At 52.5% G+C, this 19,798-nt stretch overlaps 8 protein-coding genes across 8 annotated transcripts; 4 read left to right on the forward strand and 4 right to left on the reverse strand.

The window, feature by feature from the left end:
- Positions 1 to 3,487: 3,487 nt before the first annotated feature.
- Positions 3,488 to 6,584, forward strand: DSM5745_02935 (plasma-membrane proton-efflux P-type ATPase; the record flags this gene model as incomplete). The annotated part of the gene is made up of 3 exons (XM_026744951.1): positions 3,488 to 3,884; positions 3,947 to 4,170; positions 4,233 to 6,584. The coding sequence occupies 3 exons, from the start codon at positions 3,488 to 3,490 to the stop codon at positions 6,582 to 6,584; spliced, it is 2,973 nt and encodes a 990-aa protein (XP_026605817.1).
- A 1,650-nt stretch (positions 6,585 to 8,234) lies between these two features.
- DSM5745_02936 (putative pectin methylesterase) lies at positions 8,235 to 9,454 on the forward strand (the record flags this gene model as incomplete). Its single annotated transcript, XM_026744952.1, has 2 exons — positions 8,235 to 8,849; positions 8,900 to 9,454. The coding sequence occupies 2 exons, from the start codon at positions 8,235 to 8,237 to the stop codon at positions 9,452 to 9,454; spliced, it is 1,170 nt and encodes a 389-aa protein (XP_026605818.1).
- Positions 9,455 to 9,495: 41 nt separating this feature from the next.
- On the reverse strand, positions 9,496 to 9,972 carry DSM5745_02937 (uncharacterized protein; the record flags this gene model as incomplete). The annotated part of the gene is made up of 1 exon (XM_026744953.1): positions 9,496 to 9,972. One exon carries the CDS (start codon positions 9,970 to 9,972, stop codon positions 9,496 to 9,498), a length of 477 nt encoding a protein of 158 aa, XP_026605819.1.
- Positions 9,973 to 10,474: 502 nt separating this feature from the next.
- DSM5745_02938 (transcription elongation factor DST1) lies at positions 10,475 to 11,389 on the reverse strand (the record flags this gene model as incomplete). The annotated part of the gene is made up of 1 exon (XM_026744954.1): positions 10,475 to 11,389. One exon carries the CDS (start codon positions 11,387 to 11,389, stop codon positions 10,475 to 10,477), a length of 915 nt encoding a protein of 304 aa, XP_026605820.1.
- Positions 11,390 to 12,506: 1,117 nt separating this feature from the next.
- On the reverse strand, positions 12,507 to 13,754 carry DSM5745_02939 (GTPase-activating protein RNA1; the record flags this gene model as incomplete). The annotated part of the gene is made up of 1 exon (XM_026744955.1): positions 12,507 to 13,754. One exon carries the CDS (start codon positions 13,752 to 13,754, stop codon positions 12,507 to 12,509), a length of 1,248 nt encoding a protein of 415 aa, XP_026605821.1.
- A 414-nt stretch (positions 13,755 to 14,168) lies between these two features.
- DSM5745_02940 (copper metallochaperone COX17) lies at positions 14,169 to 14,521 on the forward strand (the record flags this gene model as incomplete). The annotated part of the gene is made up of 3 exons (XM_026744956.1): positions 14,169 to 14,196; positions 14,275 to 14,333; positions 14,381 to 14,521. The coding sequence occupies 3 exons, from the start codon at positions 14,169 to 14,171 to the stop codon at positions 14,519 to 14,521; spliced, it is 228 nt and encodes a 75-aa protein (XP_026605822.1).
- Positions 14,522 to 14,915: 394 nt separating this feature from the next.
- Positions 14,916 to 16,775, reverse strand: DSM5745_02941 (dolichyl-P-Glc:Man(9)GlcNAc(2)-PP-dolichol alpha-1,3-glucosyltransferase ALG6; the record flags this gene model as incomplete). The annotated part of the gene is made up of 3 exons (XM_026744957.1): positions 14,916 to 16,281; positions 16,328 to 16,490; positions 16,538 to 16,775. 3 exons carry the CDS (start codon positions 16,773 to 16,775, stop codon positions 14,916 to 14,918), a joined length of 1,767 nt encoding a protein of 588 aa, XP_026605823.1.
- An 834-nt stretch (positions 16,776 to 17,609) lies between these two features.
- DSM5745_02942 (putative nucleolin protein Nsr1) lies at positions 17,610 to 19,163 on the forward strand (the record flags this gene model as incomplete). Its single annotated transcript, XM_026744958.1, has 1 exon — positions 17,610 to 19,163. One exon carries the CDS (start codon positions 17,610 to 17,612, stop codon positions 19,161 to 19,163), a length of 1,554 nt encoding a protein of 517 aa, XP_026605824.1.
- Between the last annotated feature and the right edge of the window lie 635 nt (positions 19,164 to 19,798).

Below are 19,798 nucleotides of genomic sequence, written 5' to 3' on the forward strand. Positions count from 1 at the left end.
AGAGTCCAGATGGAGTGTCGAGTCACCTGCACAGGCTGCACCTGCTCACCGAAATCTGGGGTCGAACCATTGAACGATGAGACGAAATGAGGCTGTGGAGGATGCACCTTGGCAGTAGTGCATAGTCCAACCATCTGACTGACTCCCGGGACAAGCATTATGTGTGGTGAAGCTTGGGGTCTCCGGGTCGGTGAACCAGGGAACCAACCTGGACATTGCCTGCTCACCCGCATCCCCAGGTAGGAAACCGCAGTCTGGTGGGAGAGGAAGAAATACGAGGGTCGAGGCCGATCTAAGGCTGTCAGATAATTCCCCCGCGCTTTCAGTGCGACATCAAACTGCATCTACTCCGTAAATTCTCAGACATCTCAGACGTGATGGGTCGCTTTTTCCAACCCTGCTATGCATGAACCAGGATGTATGAGTTGTTTGTAAAGTGAAGGAGGCTCATTGGTCTCAAGACTGACTGAGAACCCGGGTTTACTGTCAATAAAGTCCACAAAGTCCATGCACATGCACACCGACGCTGACTGCATTCGGAAGAACAGATCTTCTATCCAGAACGTGGAACGCATGTGCCTTGTTCGGGTATGCAAAGCTGAACTTATCTACTGGTCAACGGTATACAGGGTGACCTCTTTTTTTCCCGGAAGCTGTTGCTCGGTGAGAGTCCACGCGGTGGATAGAACGAGCACCCAGCTCGTCCAGAGCGCCACTATAGTAGTAAGGTTATTATTGTCATACGAGTGTCTCGTCAAGTATGTATGGACGTAAGCCGCTCCAGCGATAACGCAGATTAAGATATGACTCTTATTAAAGCCTCAAAGAGGAGCTCAGCTAGGAGTGATGCTGGCCATTCAGGCGAAATAACGCATCTAGAGCTCGACGATGGAGACAAACCTCCCGGCAAGCAAACCTGGAGCGAAACTATATTCGGATTAGAGGGTGGGGGATAGTCGTCACACTTTCCTGGAGGCTGGAGAAACCGAGGCAGGTTGACAGGGATGCACGAAGGTGAGCTGATTGATGGCAAGAAGAGAAGGCTCCAGGTTGAGACTGGAAGTGGTGAAGAATCCGAGTTGCCTGGAACGTGGAACTGAAGCGCGTTTCTTGGAAGATTGGACGTCGAACGTTTGCAACGGCAATCAGGGACTCGGCAGGCCGAGTTCTCTTTACCCCGTATGCACCGAGGAGCTTCACACTGAAGCTGAAGCTATAGCCCTTCGGCGCTTACTCCGTACCCGGGAATCGGGTCAAACTAGGGATGTTAGATGACAAATGTCTGTCCGACATTTCGACCCTTTTATGTCAACTTGACAGACATTTTCAGGCCGGGTATGTCCGATCGGCGCCCCACCTTCCCTAGGAAGAGTAGTCCTTCAGGGCCTGTAAGCTACTAATCTRGRAAAGGTAGTWTTARARAAATCTAAGCCTTTTRGGGACTAGCTTAGCCCACYTAGTCACGTGTATGTCCATCCGGACAGACATTCAAAACATGGACATTACGGACAGACGGACATTTTGGAGAAAATGTCGACATTATAACATCCCTAGGTCAAACAATCACTTGTTCTGAGCTAGCAACCTGGCTAGCAAAGGCTAGAATCATCACCGGCTTCACATTCAAATGGGACCTGGTAGACGATAGCCATGACAGTGTGTTTAGATAGACAGTCTAGGCATTACGAGCTGGCAGTTTCGGACTATGAGCCAAGCTCCCAGCCATGATGGATAACTTGAGGATAATGATGTCGATGTGTGTCAGCTGAGACCCTGATTCTTTGTTTGTTTTGACCCTGCATAACCGCAATTGGCTTCAGGTTTCTCGACACACCCCTTGCGTTCCCGTTTGAGGAGCTCGTGGCCGCGACCCTCATTGTAGACTATGTAGTCATCATGGATGATCCTGAAGACGGAGTTTCTGGAGAGAGACACGTTGGTCTCGACCCTACCCTGGAGTAGTCTGACGATCGGAGCTTTATTGGGCTATCTCTAAAGAGGAAGATTGTTTTGTCAATCGCAACTAGACTGTACTCCGTATACTCCGTATCCTATGACTTCATAGTCTTCAAAGCCACAACCCTGGGGAGGCTCCAGTGACAATGATAATACGGAGTCTCTCCGTATGACTCGGGGAAACCGAGATATCAGATCCCAATAATATCAAGGCGCTTTGAGGCAAGGGAACGAGGCAGACTTTCCGAATAATGATTGACAATAAGATCGATAGCGTTTCTTGTCATTGTCTTGTCCAAAGTCAGTCAGTGTCGCCTCGTTTCTAGTCGCAGACTGCAGTTTCACTCGGCATCGAGCCAGTCGCAGAGTCGCATTTATTATTGTATCATCCACGAGATGTTAGTGTAGTAGTAGTTATTATTATGTGCACTACTATCGTCGTTTCCTTAGCCAGGCCAGGCCAGAAAATCGCGCATAGAAAAGCGCAAGACTGTAGGGCGGCCCGCTGGCGGCAAAAAGGGATCTTGATGCGGTATGAACTGGGCGTATCATAACCGCGAGTTCCAGCCTTGTTCCCCCAGGACACCCCGTGGAGATGCCCGTCCATCCCGTATTTTTACCGACAGTGACAACCCGATTGACAATCATGACATACTTCAGGCGGCCAGAAAGGCGACGGGACGAGGCGGATAAATCTCCCACGACCGGGGCGTCGGGATTGTCCGCAAGAGATTCAGTTCGCCTCCTCGTCCGTAGGGCAGCGCCCGGTGGTTGCAAGACTCGCAGTAAAGTTCGTCGAATTGTCACCCTCGTCTCAGTCTGGAGAGAGTCCGGGAGAAGGAGGGGGGCGAACTCGGCACAGGTCTGCCGGTCATGGCCGCCAAGTGCGATGGAGGATGGAGAAAGGCAGGAGGGATTTCCCCATCCAGGACCACGACAAGAGCGACCGGCGAAAGGTGCCGTATCAAGGTGCCAGCCAGAGGCACCCACCGTCAACAAAGGGAAAGAGGAGAGTTTTCAATCTCCAAAGCTAGACTGGTTCCGACATGTGGGTTCCCATGGTCCACGGAAAAAAGAGTACTCCGTAACAAACAATCATAACAGAGGTGTAATGATGCGTGCCGTTAAGCGGTGGTGTGAGTGTGCCAGGTAGTCAGGGACAGAACCTGAGATCAGTGGCTAACTAGTCCCGGCCGCACTAGACCCGTTCTGTCTAGCTCCCAAAAAACATGAAAAATAAAACCAAAAACAAAAATCGGAAAAAAAGAAAAGAAAAAAAAAGTGGGCTTACGCACAGGGAAAGTTGCCCGCCCGTTGGAGCTTCAAGGCGTGTTTGTTCGTGGTCCCGTGAAATCCATACTCTCCCCCCCTCAATATTAAAGGGCCCATTCTCCCTGCCCTTCTCGCTCTTCTTCCCCTCTCTCTTTCCTCTTCTTTTTTATAGGATTGTCCGACTCTTGCCATCCCTGTCATTGATCGTTGTCTCTGCTCTCATCGTTTGGATCGTGAGGCTTTGTGAGCCGTAGCAACAATGGCGGAGCGGAAGATTTCCTATGCTGCCGACGTCGAGAATGGTGACCATTCTCGTCCCACCGACTTGAACGAAGGCGCTGGCCTTGACGAATATGGCGCCCTCAACCGCTACATTTCGACCGCTCGCGACAACCGTCGTGGCTCGACTTCTAGTGCTGGTGCTCTGAGCACGAAGCAGCAGAAGAAGCCCTGGTGGAAGTTCGGCAAGGGTGGTGGTGACGATGGCGAGGAGGGCTTTGTGTGCCCCGAGGACTGGCTCGAGACCGACCTCAACGGTATTCCCGGCAGCCAGGTTGAGCCTCGCCGCAAGCGTGCTGGCTGGAACGAATTGACTACCGAGAAGACCAACTTCTTCGTTCAGTTCATTGGTTACTTCCGTGGTCCTATTCTCTATGGTAAGAGCCCGCTCTGCAGGACGTCTCTGGGACCACTGTTCTGACTCAATGCGCTTGTTTAGTTATGGAATTGGCTGTTCTCCTCGCTGCTGGTCTTCGTGACTGGATCGATCTCGGTGTTATTATCGGTATTCTTATGCTCAACGCTGTCGTCGGTTGGTACCAGGAAAAGCAGGCCGCCGATGTTGTTGCTTCTCTCAAGGGTGACATTGCCATGAAGGCTATTGTCAAGCGTGATGGTCAGGAGCAGGAGATCCTTGCCCGTGAACTTGTTACTGGTGATATCGTGAGTGGTTTCCGTCTGCTGCTCAAATCAAGGTTCTTTGACTAAACCAACACTCTAAATAGGTCATCATCGAGGAAGGTACTATTGTCCCTGCTGATGTTCGCCTTATCTGTGACTACGACAAGCCCGAGAGCTACGAGACCTACAAGGAATACCTCGCCTCTGCCAACGATGACACCCTCAAGGAGAAGGACGATGATGATGAGGATGGAGGAATCGAGGCCCGCCTCGGTGTTTCCCTCGTTGCCGTCGACCAGTCCGCCATCACTGGTGAATCTCTCGCTGTCGACAAGTACATGGCCGACACCTGTTACTACACCACTGGCTGCAAGCGTGGAAAGGCCTACGGTATCGTCACTGCTACCGCCAAGCACTCCTTCGTCGGTAAGACCGCTGCTCTCGTGCAGGGTGCCCAGGACCAGGGTCACTTCAAGGCTGTCATGGACAACATCGGTACCTCTCTGCTCGTTCTCGTCATGTTCTGGATTCTCGCTGCCTGGATTGGTGGTTTCTACCGTCACCTCAAGATCGCTACTCCCGAGCACTCTGACAACACTCTCCTTCACTGGACTTTGATTCTTCTCATCATCGGTGTCCCCGTCGGTCTTCCCGTCGTTACCACAACCACTCTCGCTGTCGGTGCTGCCTACCTCGCTGAGCAGAAGGCTATTGTCCAGAAACTCACCGCCATTGAGTCTCTTGCTGGTGTCGACATCCTCTGCTCTGACAAGACCGGTACCCTCACTGCCAACCAGCTTTCCATTCGTGAACCCTACGTCAACGAAGGTGTGGATGTGAACTGGATGATGGCTGTCGCTGCCATTGCTTCCAACCACAACGTCAAGAACCTCGACCCCATCGACAAGGTTACGATCCTTACTCTCCGCCGCTACCCCAAGGCGCGTGAAATTCTTGCTCGGAACTGGGTTACCGAGAAGTACACTCCTTTCGATCCTGTCTCTAAGCGTATTACTACCATCTGTACCTGCGACGGTGTCCGCTACACCTGTGCCAAGGGTGCCCCCAAGGCTATCCTCGCCATGTCTGAGTGCTCCCAGGATGAGGCTCAGAAGTTCCGTGAGAAGGCTTCCGAGTTTGCTCGCCGTGGTTTCCGTTCTCTTGGTGTCGCCGTCCAGAAGGAGGGTGAGCCCTGGCAATTGCTCGGCATGTACCCCATGTTCGACCCCCCTCGTGAGGACACTGCCCACACCATTGCCGAAGCCCAGCACCTCGGTCTTTCCGTCAAGATGTTGACTGGTGATGCTCTCGCCATTGCCAAGGAAACTTGCAAGATGCTTGCTCTCAGCACCAAGGTTTACGACTCTGAGCGCCTGATCCACGGTGGTCTCGCCGGCTCTGCCCAGCACGACCTTGTTGAGAAGGCCGATGGTTTCGCCGAAGTTTTCCCCGAGCACAAGTACCAGGTTGTCGAGATGCTCCAGCAGCGTGGTCACTTGACTGCCATGACTGGTGACGGTGTCAACGATGCTCCTTCCCTCAAGAAGGCTGACTGTGGTATTGCTGTCGAAGGTTCCACCGAAGCCGCCCAGGCCGCTGCCGATATCGTTTTCCTCGCTCCCGGTCTCAGCACCATCGTTGATGCTATCAAGCTTGCCCGTCAGATCTTCCAGCGTATGAAGGCCTACATCCAGTACCGTATTGCTCTGTGTATCCACCTTGAGCTTTACCTCGTCACCTCCATGATCATCATCAACGAGACCATCAAGGCCGATCTGATTGTCTTCATCGCTCTGTTCGCTGATTTGGCTACCATCGCCGTTGCTTACGACAACGCTCACTTCGAGCAGCGTCCTGTCGAATGGCAGTTGCCCAAGATCTGGGTCATCTCCGTCGTTCTTGGTGTTCTCCTTGCTGCCGGTACCTGGATCATGCGTGCTTCCCTCTTCCTTGAGAACGGTGGTATCATCCAGAACTTCGGTTCTCCCCAGCCTATGCTCTTCTTGGAAGTCTCTCTCACTGAGAACTGGCTCATCTTCGTCACCCGTGGTGGTAAGACCTGGCCCTCGTGGCAGCTGGTTGGTGCCATCTTCGTTGTCGATGTCCTCGCCACCCTCTTCTGTGTCTTCGGCTGGCTCGCCGGTGACTACGTTGAGACTAGCCCCCCTAGCCAGGCTACTTTCTCTACCAACAACGACACTGACATTGTTACCGTCGTTGTCATCTGGGCTTACTCCATTGGTGTCACGATCATTATTGCCGTGGTCTACTACCTCCTCACCATCATCCCCGGCCTTGACAACCTCGGTCGCAAGAACCGCTCCGTTGTTGACACGAAGGTCGAGAACCTGCTTAACCACCTCTCTAAGCTGGCTATCGAACACGAAGTTGATGCTCACGGCAAGTCACGATACACCCTTGGCGCCCGCACTGAGGCCGAAGAGGACGATGAGTAAACGCTTTTTACTCATCTCTCATTTTATCTAATTTCCTATCATCTGGATATCACTTGCCCATACATGCATAAGTCGGTTCCCCTGGCTTTTTACCCGTATTATAGACTTTTTTTTCACCCTATTACCCATGCTCTAACTTGATAGAGTCATCTTTTCTTCTTTACATGTATGTATGTGATTAATAGTGATAAATTTAGTGAAACAAGGGTTCAAGAATTACTGCTTTCCATCTTCTGTAGACTTCAAAGTAAACGGCCTTGCAATTCTCAATGAACTTTCGATTTGAAAAAGAACTCAGACCTGGGGAGAACCGGCAATCTGCCCAGTTGGGACCTCATCTCCGAGTTCCAGCCTGTGGAGGATGTTCGCAATTCGCATGCGCACAGTACCACGCTAAGGAATAGTGCAATTTATCCATCGTATCCACAATCCACACAATCTCTCGGTTTCGTCCTATAACAATTCGTCCCCTTTTGTTTGATTCAGATCGGCCTGGGGCTCCATCGCGAGCTTCGTTTCCATCTTTTGCGTTGCGTGAGGCGCGTGGTCGGAGTCTCACCGAGGCTGGATTCGTACCTGTTTTCCGTACCTTCTCCAGCTTCTGTTTCAAAGCCCCCAGCCCCCAGCGGCCTGTCCACAGTGCAGTGTGCACACTGCCAGTCTGCCAGTGTCGCGTGCTCACAGGCCACAGCTGCAAGCCTGCGCCGCTTAGCTAACTTGACCAACTCCGCGGTGTGAGTCGTGACCTCTCTCTTAGTCTTCGCAGCTTCGCAGCTCGCTAGCCCGGTGGGCCGCGGTTTGGAACTATTGATGACGAATGTTTGGGATAGGACGAGGATCGCAACGTGTGTCATTATTCGGTTCTCATTTGCGTCATGGCGAAGAATTGAGAGCGAGGGTTATCGCATTGATTGTGGTCATTGATATCGCTAATGGAAATGTTGATAGAAGCGAGAAGTTGAGGTTCGTTGACGTTGAGGTTCAGTGCGCCCTTGCCTGAGGCCACGATCTCGTGATCTTGAAACTGTGGCTTGAAGCTTCTGTTTGCTTGAACTGTTGAACACTGCATCTTCTGCATCAGTGTCATCTTCACATCTTACCTGCGTTGCCACGCTTCATCCATGTGGCATCGGCAGCTCGATTGGTACAATATACTCCGTAGCTCCAGCCAATCGAACCTGGCCGATGGGAAATCTCATCGCGTCTCGCCTCTGCCCGCGGAGCTACTATACGCACTGAGTATCCTCAGTAAGAAACTGCTCAATTACTCCGCACCGTGGCTAGAATCTTGCTAATTCCTACAGGCGGGACTCAATTTTCCGTCATGCTGCTCGTGGATTTTTCCGTCAACTCAGTCGACCAATTCCTCCAGAGGCCGGGCTGATCATATCCCTCCTTGGTAGTTGAAGCCATTGCAATTGGATGAAAGCCTCCAGGGTATTCAACGCCGGAGCTTCGTATGCTTGATTCATTTAAACAATGCTCGCGAAGACAGCCGATTCTTCACCCGTGAGCTTCTTGCTCCCCCGCATTTATCCCGAATCATGGAGATTTTCCGGGGACAATAGCCAGCCATATCTATAAGAGCCATTGATGGCCATGGCGTCGAGATTGTCTCATTCCAAGACGTTCAGTCCATAGGAAAATACAATGTTCAGACCACAATTCTGGGCCTCCGTGCTTCTCAATGCGCTCCTGGCCAGCGCAGCGAGTATACCATCGAGCAGATACCGGAGCTGCCAGGGATCGCAGAGAGCTTGCCCCGAAGGCACCCTTGTTGTCTCCGCATATGACCCCAAGGCCGACTTTTCAACTGTCCAAGACGCAATCCTGTCCCTGCCACATGACAACAGCAGCCAGACAATCCTGATCCTAGCGGGCAAATACACAGAGCAAGTCAACGTTACCCGTCCTGGCCCGGTTACGCTGCTCGGGCAGACAGGTCATGTCACCGACGCCTCCAAGAATCTGGTAACGATCAATTGGGCACAAGCCAACCACGACAGCACGGGTCAGAGTGTCGATAATGTGTTTGGAAGCGTCTTGACTGTCGCACCTACTCTGAACGCGAGCTACACTGGCTCCGGTCCGACTGGGTTTGCCGTGCCCGAGGACACGCCCTTTGGGTCTATCGACTTTCGCGCGTACAATATCGACTTTACAAACACCTGGGCTGACTTTTCGGATGGTCCTGCGCATGCACTCAGCTTTAGCCGGGCCAATGGAGGGTTCTACTACTGCGGGTTCTATTCCTATCAAGATACCGTACGTCCGCGCTGGCTCTGGAAGTAATGAACAAGCTAACAAACGCGCAGGTCTACGTAGGCAAACTCGGCAATGCCTATTTCCACAAGAGCATCATTGCTGGCCAAACCGACTTCCTCTACGGCTTTGGCACCGCCTGGATCCAATCCTCCGATATTCTCCTCCGCAACTGCGGCGGCGGCATTACCGCCTGGAAGGGCACCAACACAACATTTGAGAACAAGTACGGCGTTTACATCGTCGACTCTTCCGTCCGAGCAGCCAATGCCTCGATTGCCCCGGACATCGTCGGTTCTTGTCCCCTCGGCAGGCCCTGGAACGAACTGCATCGCTCAATCTTTGCAAAATCCTATGAGGATGCCAGCATTGATCCCGAGGGATACATTGATTGGATCATTGATGGCGTCGGCCGTCTGTCCAACAAGACCTTCCAAGCAGAGTACCGCACCTTTGGGCCGGGTTTCAACGCAACAGGACGGGCGTCGACCAATGCTTCGAGGGTCCTGACGGCGAAGGAATACGCGCCGTATGATTCTCCTGCGAAAGTCTTCCTGACCCCGGACGGGCAGCCAGGCAATATTGACTGGATTGACTGGCACGCATAAGTAGCTAGCCTAGCACAGCCTTGAACACAGAACCCGATTCACTAAGATAAACTCTCCAACTCCCCCTTCGCAGCCAAATAAGCAGCACCCGTGTCCGCCCAAACCTCATATCTCCTCACCTTGACCTTGTCCTCTTTCTCATCCCGCACCAGCCCAATCCGATAGGTAAACACCTCATCCCACCCCTGACCGCTCTTCTTACTCGTAAACCGCGCATACCCCTTCAGACAGACGACCCCCGTCTCAACATCAACAGCCCACTCCTTCTCGTCGTCGAACCGCATGTTCTCGATGCCCAGGTGCTCGCTCAGTAAGTTGAAGTACTCCTCCACCTGCTGCCGGCCCGTAAATGTGCGGCCCAGGAAGGGCGCGAGCTGTGGGAGGCCGTGCTCGTGTACTGTTGGGCTTGGTGAGGTGGTGAATGTGTTTAGCAGCGTTGGGAGGTCGGAAGAGCTTGAGAAGGCGTGGAGGAGGAATTGTGTTGCGTTCGTTAGGGTCGCGCGGGTATAAGGAGGCATTTTGCTTGGGCTCTGTCTTGTATCTGCTGTGGCTTTTTTTGATGTCTTGATTGGAGCAAGTTTGATGCTGTATGTAGGTTGTAGGAACTGCATGCTCCGTTGGTTGGGAAGGCTGCAGTGGATGACGTAGTTATGGCAACATTGGATGTACCTGACTACTGTGCACTCCAGCACTAAGCTGCCTACATTGAGGGAGTATAAATCCCAAGACTGAAGTCTTGGAATAGACGACATGTATTAGTCTGTTGAAACTACATGCACTGTGGTGGCAGCTATGATAAGGTAATGCATTCTTTCCCCAGTGTCTACAAACTTAACAAATGGCCAATCCCTCAGGACGATATGATAACAATAGATGCAGAATTGTGTCTGCGCGACCGTTGCCCAAATCAACAGCAATGACTCCCCCTTTTAAATGAGCCCCCAAACTCCGCGCCGCCGGTAATAGTCCGCACATATTTGGCAAATAAGAAGAAAGATGAATGAAAAGAAAGATTGCCAACTACTGGCGCCATGACTTTCCGCAATTCATGCATGTGCAGAACAATGTCATCGGTTCGTCCGCACTGCGGGTCTGGGCCTCTGTGTAGGTGACCTTGCGCTGTCCGCACTTGCCGCATTGCAAGCTTCGACTGATACTGCGTTCTGCTTGAGCAACCATTGCCTTATCCATGTTCTCTTTTTGAATTTTTGCGTCCTTCTCTCGCTGTTCGTCGGATCGGAGCTCCTCGTGTGACATCTTCACAAAGCGCTCGGGGCTGACTTCGTTGCTCAAAACACGAACTCGGAGATTTGGGTTGGACTTGTTTTTGAGATTCTGGAATAAGCTGCGAATCTTGGTACGGTAGGGCTCTTTTGTTTCGGGTCCGAAAGCGTCGTACGCTGCTGCCTCTACCGCGGCGGCTTTTGCGAGCACAGCCTTGGGAGATTCCGTCGAGTGTAGACATAGACCATCATACATAAGCCCAATGCAGTTGTCGCGCGCTCGGTTGCCCGTCTGGTTGGTATCAACACCGTCCGCCTTCCATGTCCGCTTGTCTGGGGGCACTGAGAGCTTTGAGGCCTTGTCGGATGGGGTCGCGCTGGCAGGCGAAGCGGTTCCGTTCTGCGGTGGGCGTGGCGATGCGCTTGATCGTTGACTTCCGGCCGCTGACCCGCCCACCTTTTGCTTGTTGACCTCGTTACGCCATTTGGAGACGATTTCACTCGATAAGCGTGCGACTTCCGGTGCCTTGTGTTGCTTGAACTTGTTGACTATGATGCCAACGCGAGTGGACCGCAGCAGATCTTCCGAAGCCTTAACACCTTGCTGTAACTCCTTCAATAGCGACACTATGTTGGCGGCGGGTTCGTTTTGAGTCGCAGCCTTTGTAAGGGCCTTTGCCTTTAACTCGATCTCCTTCGCCTCGAGCGCCATCGTATAGGACACACTTCGGAACAATCAGACAAGCCTAGGAAGGCCTGTAGATGTTAGTATAAAGCCTGGATTGACACAGGTTTGAATAGGCGAGAATTAATAAAAGCGCAAGATTGATATGGATGAAGGATATGGGGTTCGGCTCGCAACAACCACCTCAAGGAACAGGAATAAACTCAAAGCTTCGTGGTAATCTGTAGATCCCATATTTTCATTCCTTGCTTTCTTGAGAGACTGCGCGACACCTCCGGTTGCCAATCTCGTCGAGGTAGCCGCACGTGCCCACTGGTGGTTGACTCGAGAATTCGATGTAATCGGAGATCGCATTGCAGATATCTCTTGACCAAGCTTCGGGGACGACATGCGCTCAAGATCAAGTACAGTGGGCAAGCAGGACAGACACAAGAAACGGCATGAATCACAAATACTTACTCTTGGGTCGGGCGGGATGGACTCGATACCTCGAGACGGAGATTAACAAGTGAGCTTTGCAGACGGGAGTAGCGGATTGCGCTCGACCGGGATGTGACGAGTGCGCGATGATGAGTAGCAAAATGGATGACCGAGGAAGAAGAAGTTGAGCTGGTGAAGAGTAGAAGTTGACAAGATGGCGACGGAAGAAGAGCTCCGTCAATGCCAAGCCCCGGACTGCCTATCCGGGAATAGCACCAGTAGACAATTCACTTGTTCTATGCACAATGCTTGATTTTATTGTCTTTCTCTCATTTATATACATAACTTGGGGCTAATGACATGCTGTGTAGGGGCACAGGTAGAAGGGAAGTTTGAAGGTAGACTGACTATGTATCCTTCCATTTTACAAAGAAAAACGGAAGTATGGGGCTGTTCAGGGCTTCGCGGCAAGGCAAAGTAGAGTAATAAAAGCACACAGAGTGAGTGTGCTTTCTTGAGTACTCTTAAAACAGGGGTTCAACGGGGATATAGTGGCGGGGGCTTCAGCGGGTCCTGTGGCCAAATACAGGCAAGCTGTGACTGAATTGCCCAAGTTGCCATCCAGGGTTCACCTCTAATTATGAGGTTGACACCATCGTACTTGGGAGTAGGGTGGAAAGGGCGGGGTTTTGTGCGATGAGCAGCGATCTTTGCGGCCATGCGTTTAGATGCCGGTCTTGCCCAGAGCCTCCGCGAGATTGTCGACTTCGTTGTCCTGCTTCTGAGCAACCTTTTCATTCTCTGCAGCCTCAGCGTCCTTGACAACCCTCTCGGCCACTTCTTCTTCTTCCTCTTCTTCCTCCTCCTCCTCCTCTTCCTCTTCGCTCTCAAGCTCATCAAGCTCGTCGAGTCCCCACATATCCTCAGGGTCATCATCCTTGCCATGCTCCTCCTTTCGGGACTCTAGGAGCTCGCTGAATTCGGTCACGCTGTTGTCGTCCTCCTGGAACTTGTTTCCGTTCAGCTCAATACGGCGCAGCGCTGGAAGTGCGGTCTTGGCAGCGTGCAAGAATTGCTTGATACCCTCCGCTGAGATATCATTGTACTGGAGGCGCAAAGTTTCAACCTTTTCATTCTTACCCACGGCAAGGGCTTGAGCGACCTTGACGCCTCCGCGAGCGGAGAGCAAGCAGTCGCCGACACCGAGTTCGCGGAGAGAAGGCCATCCACCGACCACACCAGCAAGGGCAGTAGATCCCGTAACAGTGAAGGTGTTGTCCTGCAGATCGAGAACCTCGAGAGCACTGGCGTGACGGAGACCTTCCTTTAGCAGGTGAGAGATACCTTCCTGACGAATTCCATTCTGAGTCATCTTGACGGACCGCATACCGGCCGCATGGGCTTTGTAGGCGTGCGCCCAAGCAGCCATACTGCCATTTTCCAAACGGTTGCGTCCGCACACGATGCTCTCCAGCAGAGGAACTTCCTTGCCGTCCTTGCGCGCCTCTTCCTTGCGCTCTGCAAGCTCAGTAAGAGCCTTGGCGATGTTCGACCCAGCCTCAGGTCCCATACCGTTGTTGTTCAGGATCAGGTGGCGGAGAGGGGTGTGGCGAGAAAGGAAGTCGACGAGGGGCTTTTGAGTGTTGGCACCGAAAGCATTGTCGGAAAGATTGATGGTGTGGAGAGTCGAGATTTCGAGAAGCGCATTGAGGAGAAAAGTAAGGGCGTCAGGAATTTCGCTGAGTAGACGTGAGGTGAAGATGTCCGCAAGCTCGGCCACTTCGAGGCTCTTTTGCGTGGAAAGGACGGCGGCGAGACGTTCGGACGCGGGAACCCCCAAAGTGTTTCCTCCAAGACGAATTTCGGTGTAGTCGGTGCTTTCGAGGAGTGGCTTGATATGGGCCTCGATGTCCGCAGCTGAGTCCAACTTCAGACCCTTGCCCTCGAGAGAGAAGATCTTTGGAGGGGCCATGGTGGGGTAAATCACAAGAGTAGAAATGGTAGATCGCAAAAGTAACAGGTGGAAGAAAAAGAAAGAGGGTGTCCTGGAGTATGAATATTAGAATACCAAAATAAACAAGCCAAACGAGCAGATTTTAAGGGAGTGTGTGTGTGAGGAAGGCTTGTTGATGGAGGGGAAAGACAGTCGGAGGCCACAGCAACAATCGGAAATCGAAAAATAAAGTCAATAAGGAGAACCCCGATCCATGGATCGCCGCTCCGGCTGACAATTCAGGCCACTTCCGCTGTTTCCGCCCGGCGCATCTAAGCTGCTCGCATTATTATTAAGCAGTTCAAGAACAGCTGCAGCGCCTGCAAAACATCAGTGAATCCCTTCTGACCTTCTTCGCTCGCTATACATTGCCTTCCAAGAAATTCCTGCATCATGTCGTGGCTCTTCGGTTCATCCAGCGGTAAGCCGGGTCTTCCTGCGACACCCATCCCATATCGATGCACTTCAAACAGACAATCCTCTAATGGTCTGATCTTAGGTTCCGCTGAAAAGACTCCCATTCCCGTCGCGGCCGAAGCCCCGGCAGAAAAGCCCAAGGTCCGTATAGCACGGTGATGTATCGATCTCAACTAACGCCATTCCAGCCATGCTGCGTATGCAAGACCGAAAAGACCGCCCGAGACGATTGCATGCTCTTCTCCAAATCCGATGACCCAGCGCAGGAATGCAAGTCCACGATCGAGCAGTACAAGGCCTGCATGGCTGGGTTCGGCTTCAAGGTCTAATTGCGCCTTGCGCATTAGTAGACGATCTTCGTGTGCTCAATGTGCAGTGTGAAATAGTACGCGGCCGTTGTATATTACAAAGTTGCGAGGATACCTTCGACATGTGATAGAATGGAGGTATGCCTCTGCGGCATCAGCTCGGTGTTACGGTCATGGGTCTATCTGGGTTTATTGTACATTATTTGCATCTCATGGTTTTGGTAGCAATAATCTCCTTCTCTTACCTCTGCTCATGTCTACGGTAGTGGACGTAGCGTGTAAATTGTGTGCGGCTGGGTGGGGCGGGATTGCAGACGGTCCAGAATGCCGATGATTAGGTGTTTTTAGGCTTGACAAATGGGGTATCATCGTTCGAAAGTATATACATTTGGTTCTATACGTGTCCGGCCACGCTTCACTGGTTCTTTTTCCTAGTGTCCTCCACTTTGAAATCCATCCGGCGGGATTGGCTGATCAACTTCCACAAGCACCAAAGATACGCGAGCCCAAAGCCACCGGCGCCGATGAGAACGTTGAGAACAACCCAGAGATCTGGCTTGTCCGGCGGAGGAGGAACGAAAGCCTCCAGCACATGCCAACCTATCATAGCAAGGTAAAACAAAGAGTGTATGAGTTTGGTAAGACCATGAGGTTCGGTATGTGCTTCGGTCTCTCCGGACGGCTTCTGGTGGCGATAGATCAGCCATGAGGTTGGGGGAAGGCCTAACAAATAGGCCCAGAGGTACGTGACCACAAAGTATGGCACCCGCAAACCATCACGCTTGAGGAGTGGGTATAGAGTCCAAGACCCAAGGACATTTGCCCAACCCACCCATGACCGGGTATCTTTGTTGAGACCTCCATCACCAGCAATAAGCAATGTCATGGGAAGCAATGGCAACAACACGCTCTTTTCATGAACCTGGAAAGAGAAGAGGAAGAAGCCCCAGCCAACGGTAGCAAAGGCAGGGAGCAGAATTGAAGCGCGCGGGTGACGAAATATGATAATGCACGGTATCAAAATCGATGCCAGTGTAGCGCCAAGCGACACACGCTTCAACAGATCGGGCTCGTAACGGTGGAGTTTGTAGAAAGTGTGAATGGCGCACCAGGCATTTGCCACCTTATCCTCGAAAAGACCCCGCGAGAACGGGAAAACGCGGTGGATTATCTGCGCTAGTTGGAAGAGAACCAGGTATAATGATGACTCGTGGTCCAGCTTGACGGGAAAAATCTGAAGCAGAGGTGGCTCCGGGGTTGACTGCTTTTCGGTTGCGGTAGCTCCCAGTAACAACGGTAGAAGGAGGATAGCAAAAGCGGCAATGGTGACCAGCGCTATGCAGAGGAGTCGGACAAGTCGAATCCGTGGAAAGACGCAAATCCCGAGGAGGAATGCAAACATGACCGGTGCATAATATAGAGCCATCTGTTTGAACCCTAGAGCCCCAACAAAGAAGGTACACGCCCAGAGCATGCGGCCTGCCATTATAGCATCCAAGGACGCAACAAATAAGCCCAGCATCACGGTATTGTATTGGAAGTGGCCGTGATCAATAAGTATAGTTGCTGGCTGTAGGAGAATGGCAACGAGTGCGATTGAAGACGACCATACGGGTACGGCTTGCATCCGAGTGTAACGCCGCAAGAAAGTGATAATCGCCGGAATATAGACGAGGTACTCGGAGACTATCACTGTCGCGCGCATGAAGACTTTCAATAAAGGATCCTCAAGGCCGCGGGAGTCATCCAGGGCGAACCATGTGGTATCAAAAAAGGAGCCACTGCTTGATATCAGATCAAATCTGCAAAAGGTAAAGTTGGACGTACATTTTTCCTAACAGCCAACTATGGTATGCCGTCAATGGCGGGTAATCGAGTCCCCAGTACTGCAGATCATACGTATACCATTTCGACAGCGGCAGGTTGGTGGTAATTTCCATCCAGTGACGCTGCGCTTCAAAATCACCGTACATCGGAGGAGTCTTGCAGCCTTTGATTGATTAGCGCTTGATACGACCTCAACAACTCGCAGCATACCTGAATAACCCCACAGGCTTACAGCCCAGCGAAATAGGCCGACTGTCATCAGAACAAGAGGGAGGACAAGCCATTGGGAGACACCAGCCCGAGCTCCCCAGAGAAAGGAAACTAAGGGAAACGCAGGCGCAGATCTACCCTCCCCAGCGTCCATGGTGAGTGGATTGTTCGAGCCGGCAAACAGTGCGGCAGACTTTCTCTTCTTGCGCGGGCGATAGGAAGGGTTCGGAGGCGCCATGTTGCAGGTGGAGGATCAATGATCTTCCATTGGCCGTGTGAGAATGTTGTGAAGCAGAAACAAAGAGGCGAGAATGAATGAGGTCGGAAGTTCGGAACTCAGGGGAGGGACAGCGTAGACGTTGACAATTAACAACTGGAGTTCTCACGGAGATGAGTTATCATTGTTGGTCAAAAGTACCCGCTCCGAGGTCCCCACTTTTCCTCGGCGTAGTTCCTAGGCTAGATCAACTGGAGCAGGCGGTGGGAAGATTTCTGCTAGCCTTCCATTTTTTTTTCTCTTATCAGAGCTGCTGTTCCTCGAAGCTTCCGAAATTTTTCTTCCCTTCTTCATCTCCTACCAAACTCTTTTACTATCTCACCAAAGAATAATATTCTTTTGGTATATCACTTCGATTTGACTTTCCCTGCCTTATTCTACTTCTACTGACGTGGGAGCGCAAGCTGTATCTTTACCAGATACACTTCAACAGAGACCTTGTTTGTGGGCTTCTACACTGAGGGCTGTGGGCTGTAGCATCTATTTGTGGGATTTTACCATCTTCTAGACCGTTGCATATCTCGTGTCCGTTTCTGTGGGCTTGAACATTGTCCGTTGTGGGTTACTTGTGGGCGTCCGCGTAAATCTCTTCTTCTTGAGGTTTACTTTCAGTCGTGCTTGAACACTTCTGAATATCAAATACTGTGGGATCTTCAAATCGGGTGTTTGAGGGATCAGAGGGTTTGCCGCACTTTTGACCTTTTCATCTCATATTACTTTATCAGGTAGGCCCCGTTCCTTAAACACGCCACTGTCACGTCCGTCCTGCTAACCCTCGTTTCCCTTGCAGTCAACATGTCCAAGTCTAAGTCCGTTGTCAAGAAGGGCGCCGAGACCGCCGGAAAGCTCGCCGACAAGGCCTTGAGCAAGGTCAAGGATGCTGGAGTCACCAAGGCTTCCCAGTCTCCCAAGGCCAAGAGCAAGAAGGTCGCCCAAGAGATCGCTTCCAAGGAGAAGAAGTCCAAGGGCAAGAAGAAGGAGCCTACTCCTAGCAGCAGCTCCGAGTCTGAATCTGAATCCGAGTCTGAGTCTTCCAGCTCCAGCTCCAGCGAGGATGAGAAGCCGGCCAAGAAGGAGGTGAAGAAGGACAACAAGAAGGTGACCAAGAAGGCTGAATCGTCTTCCGAGTCCGAGTCCGACTCCAGCGACAGCGACGAGGAGATGAAGGATGCCTCCAGCAGCGAGAGTGAGAGCGAGAGTGAGGAGGAGAAGCCTGCTAAGAAGGCCAAGGCTGAGCCCAAGGCCGCCAAGAAGGCCGAGTCCAGCGAGTCCGAGTCCTCTGACTCTGACAATGAGTCTTCTGAGGATGAGGAGGAGACCCCTAAGGCTGCCGCTGCTGAGTCGAGCGACAGCGATGAGTCCGACTCCTCCGAGAGCGAGGATGAAGCCCCCGCCAAGGCTAAGAAGGCCGACACCAAGGCCTCCAAGGAGGAGTCTGGCTCCGACTCTGACAGCTCCGAGGGCTCTTCTGACTCCGACAGCTCCGAGTCCGAGTCCGAGGATAGCGACAAGCCCGCCGAATCCAAGAAGCGCAAGGCCGAGGAAGAGCCCGAGGCCGCTTCCAAGAAGTCCAAGACTGAGGAGGGTGCTTCTGCTAACCTGTTTGTCGGCAACCTCTCCTGGAACGTCACCGAGGAGTGGCTCCAGCAAGAGTTCGAACAGTTCGGTGAGCTGTCCGCCCGTATCATGACTGAGCGCGAGACTGGTCGCTCTCGCGGATTCGGTTACGTCGAGTTCACCGATGCCGCTGATGCTGCCAAGGCCTACGAGGCCATGAAGGAACACGAAATCGACGGCCGCAAGATTAACCTCGACTACGCCACCGTTCGCCCCGCCAACAAGGACCAGGGCGGCTTCAAGGAGCGCGCTCAGACCCGTGCCCGCTCCTTCGGTGACCAGGCCAGCCCCGAGAGCGACACCCTCTTCGTTGGCAACCTGCCTTTCAGCGCCAACGAAGACTCCGTTCATGAAGTCTTCGGTCCCCAGGGAACCGTCCTGGGTATCCGTCTGCCCACCGACATGGAATCCGGCCGCCCCAAGGGATTCGGTTACGTCCAGTACTCGTCCGTCGATGAGGCCCGCAACGCCTACAACGAACTTCAGGGTGCCGAGATTGACGGCCGTCCCATCCGTCTGGACTTCAGCACTCCCCGCCAGAACAACGGAGGCGGCGGTGGTGGCCGTGGCGGTGGCCGTGGCGGTTTCGGTGGCCGTGGACGTGGCGGTCCTCGTGGTGGCGGTCGTGGAGGCCGTGGAGGCTTTGGCGGACGCGGCGGTGGTGCTGGCGGTCCCCCCAACCGTGCCCGTGGTGGTATCCCTGAGTTCAAGGGTACCAAGATGACCTTCTAGATCTGATACCTTTTCTGCATATTGGTTGGTTTGTATTTCAAGGCTCTCGCGGTAACATTGCTAGGGTAATTCGGGAAAAGTTCTTTGTTTTCGGTTTTAACGGTTTCATGAGATAGACCTCAATGCATAATACCATGAGTTTCTTTTCTTCAGTGTATGTTCCACCTGTAATCTGTTTGACTAGGCATGTTAAGTTTACGTCAAATCTTGGGTGAGGCCCTGTGTCTATTGACTTCGGATCCGGCAGGGTCTTGGCGTGCTTTTCTTAGGTACATAGTTGGCGCCTGACGGTCCGCGATTCCCCACCGGAACTTATCTGATCTGCTCATCTGTACTCTACTCTCCCTCTACCCTCTCAAGAACCCCGCCGTGGAGCATCTATCTTGCGCATAATCTACTTCTGCTTCTTAACTCGTGAGTGGCGTGCTTTTGTCCAGGCCAGGCAGTCCTTCACTGGCTGTGTGTCGATCACTCATGCAAGCAGGTGGTTGAGGACAAGTCAGCTGTCAAGCCTGTCATCGATCCGATGATTTCTCACCCCCATCCAGCGCTACAGACTTGCGACATCAGCAGCCAGGCTTCCTCCAGCTTGCCTCCCATACTCAACTTGCTCCAGAGGCTCCGTTTCTACTGAG

This window comes from Aspergillus mulundensis (genome assembly GCF_003369625.1).
Source record: "Aspergillus mulundensis strain DSM 5745 chromosome Unknown scaffold_2, whole genome shotgun sequence".
NCBI classification, from domain to species: domain Eukaryota; kingdom Fungi; phylum Ascomycota; class Eurotiomycetes; order Eurotiales; family Aspergillaceae; genus Aspergillus; species Aspergillus mulundensis.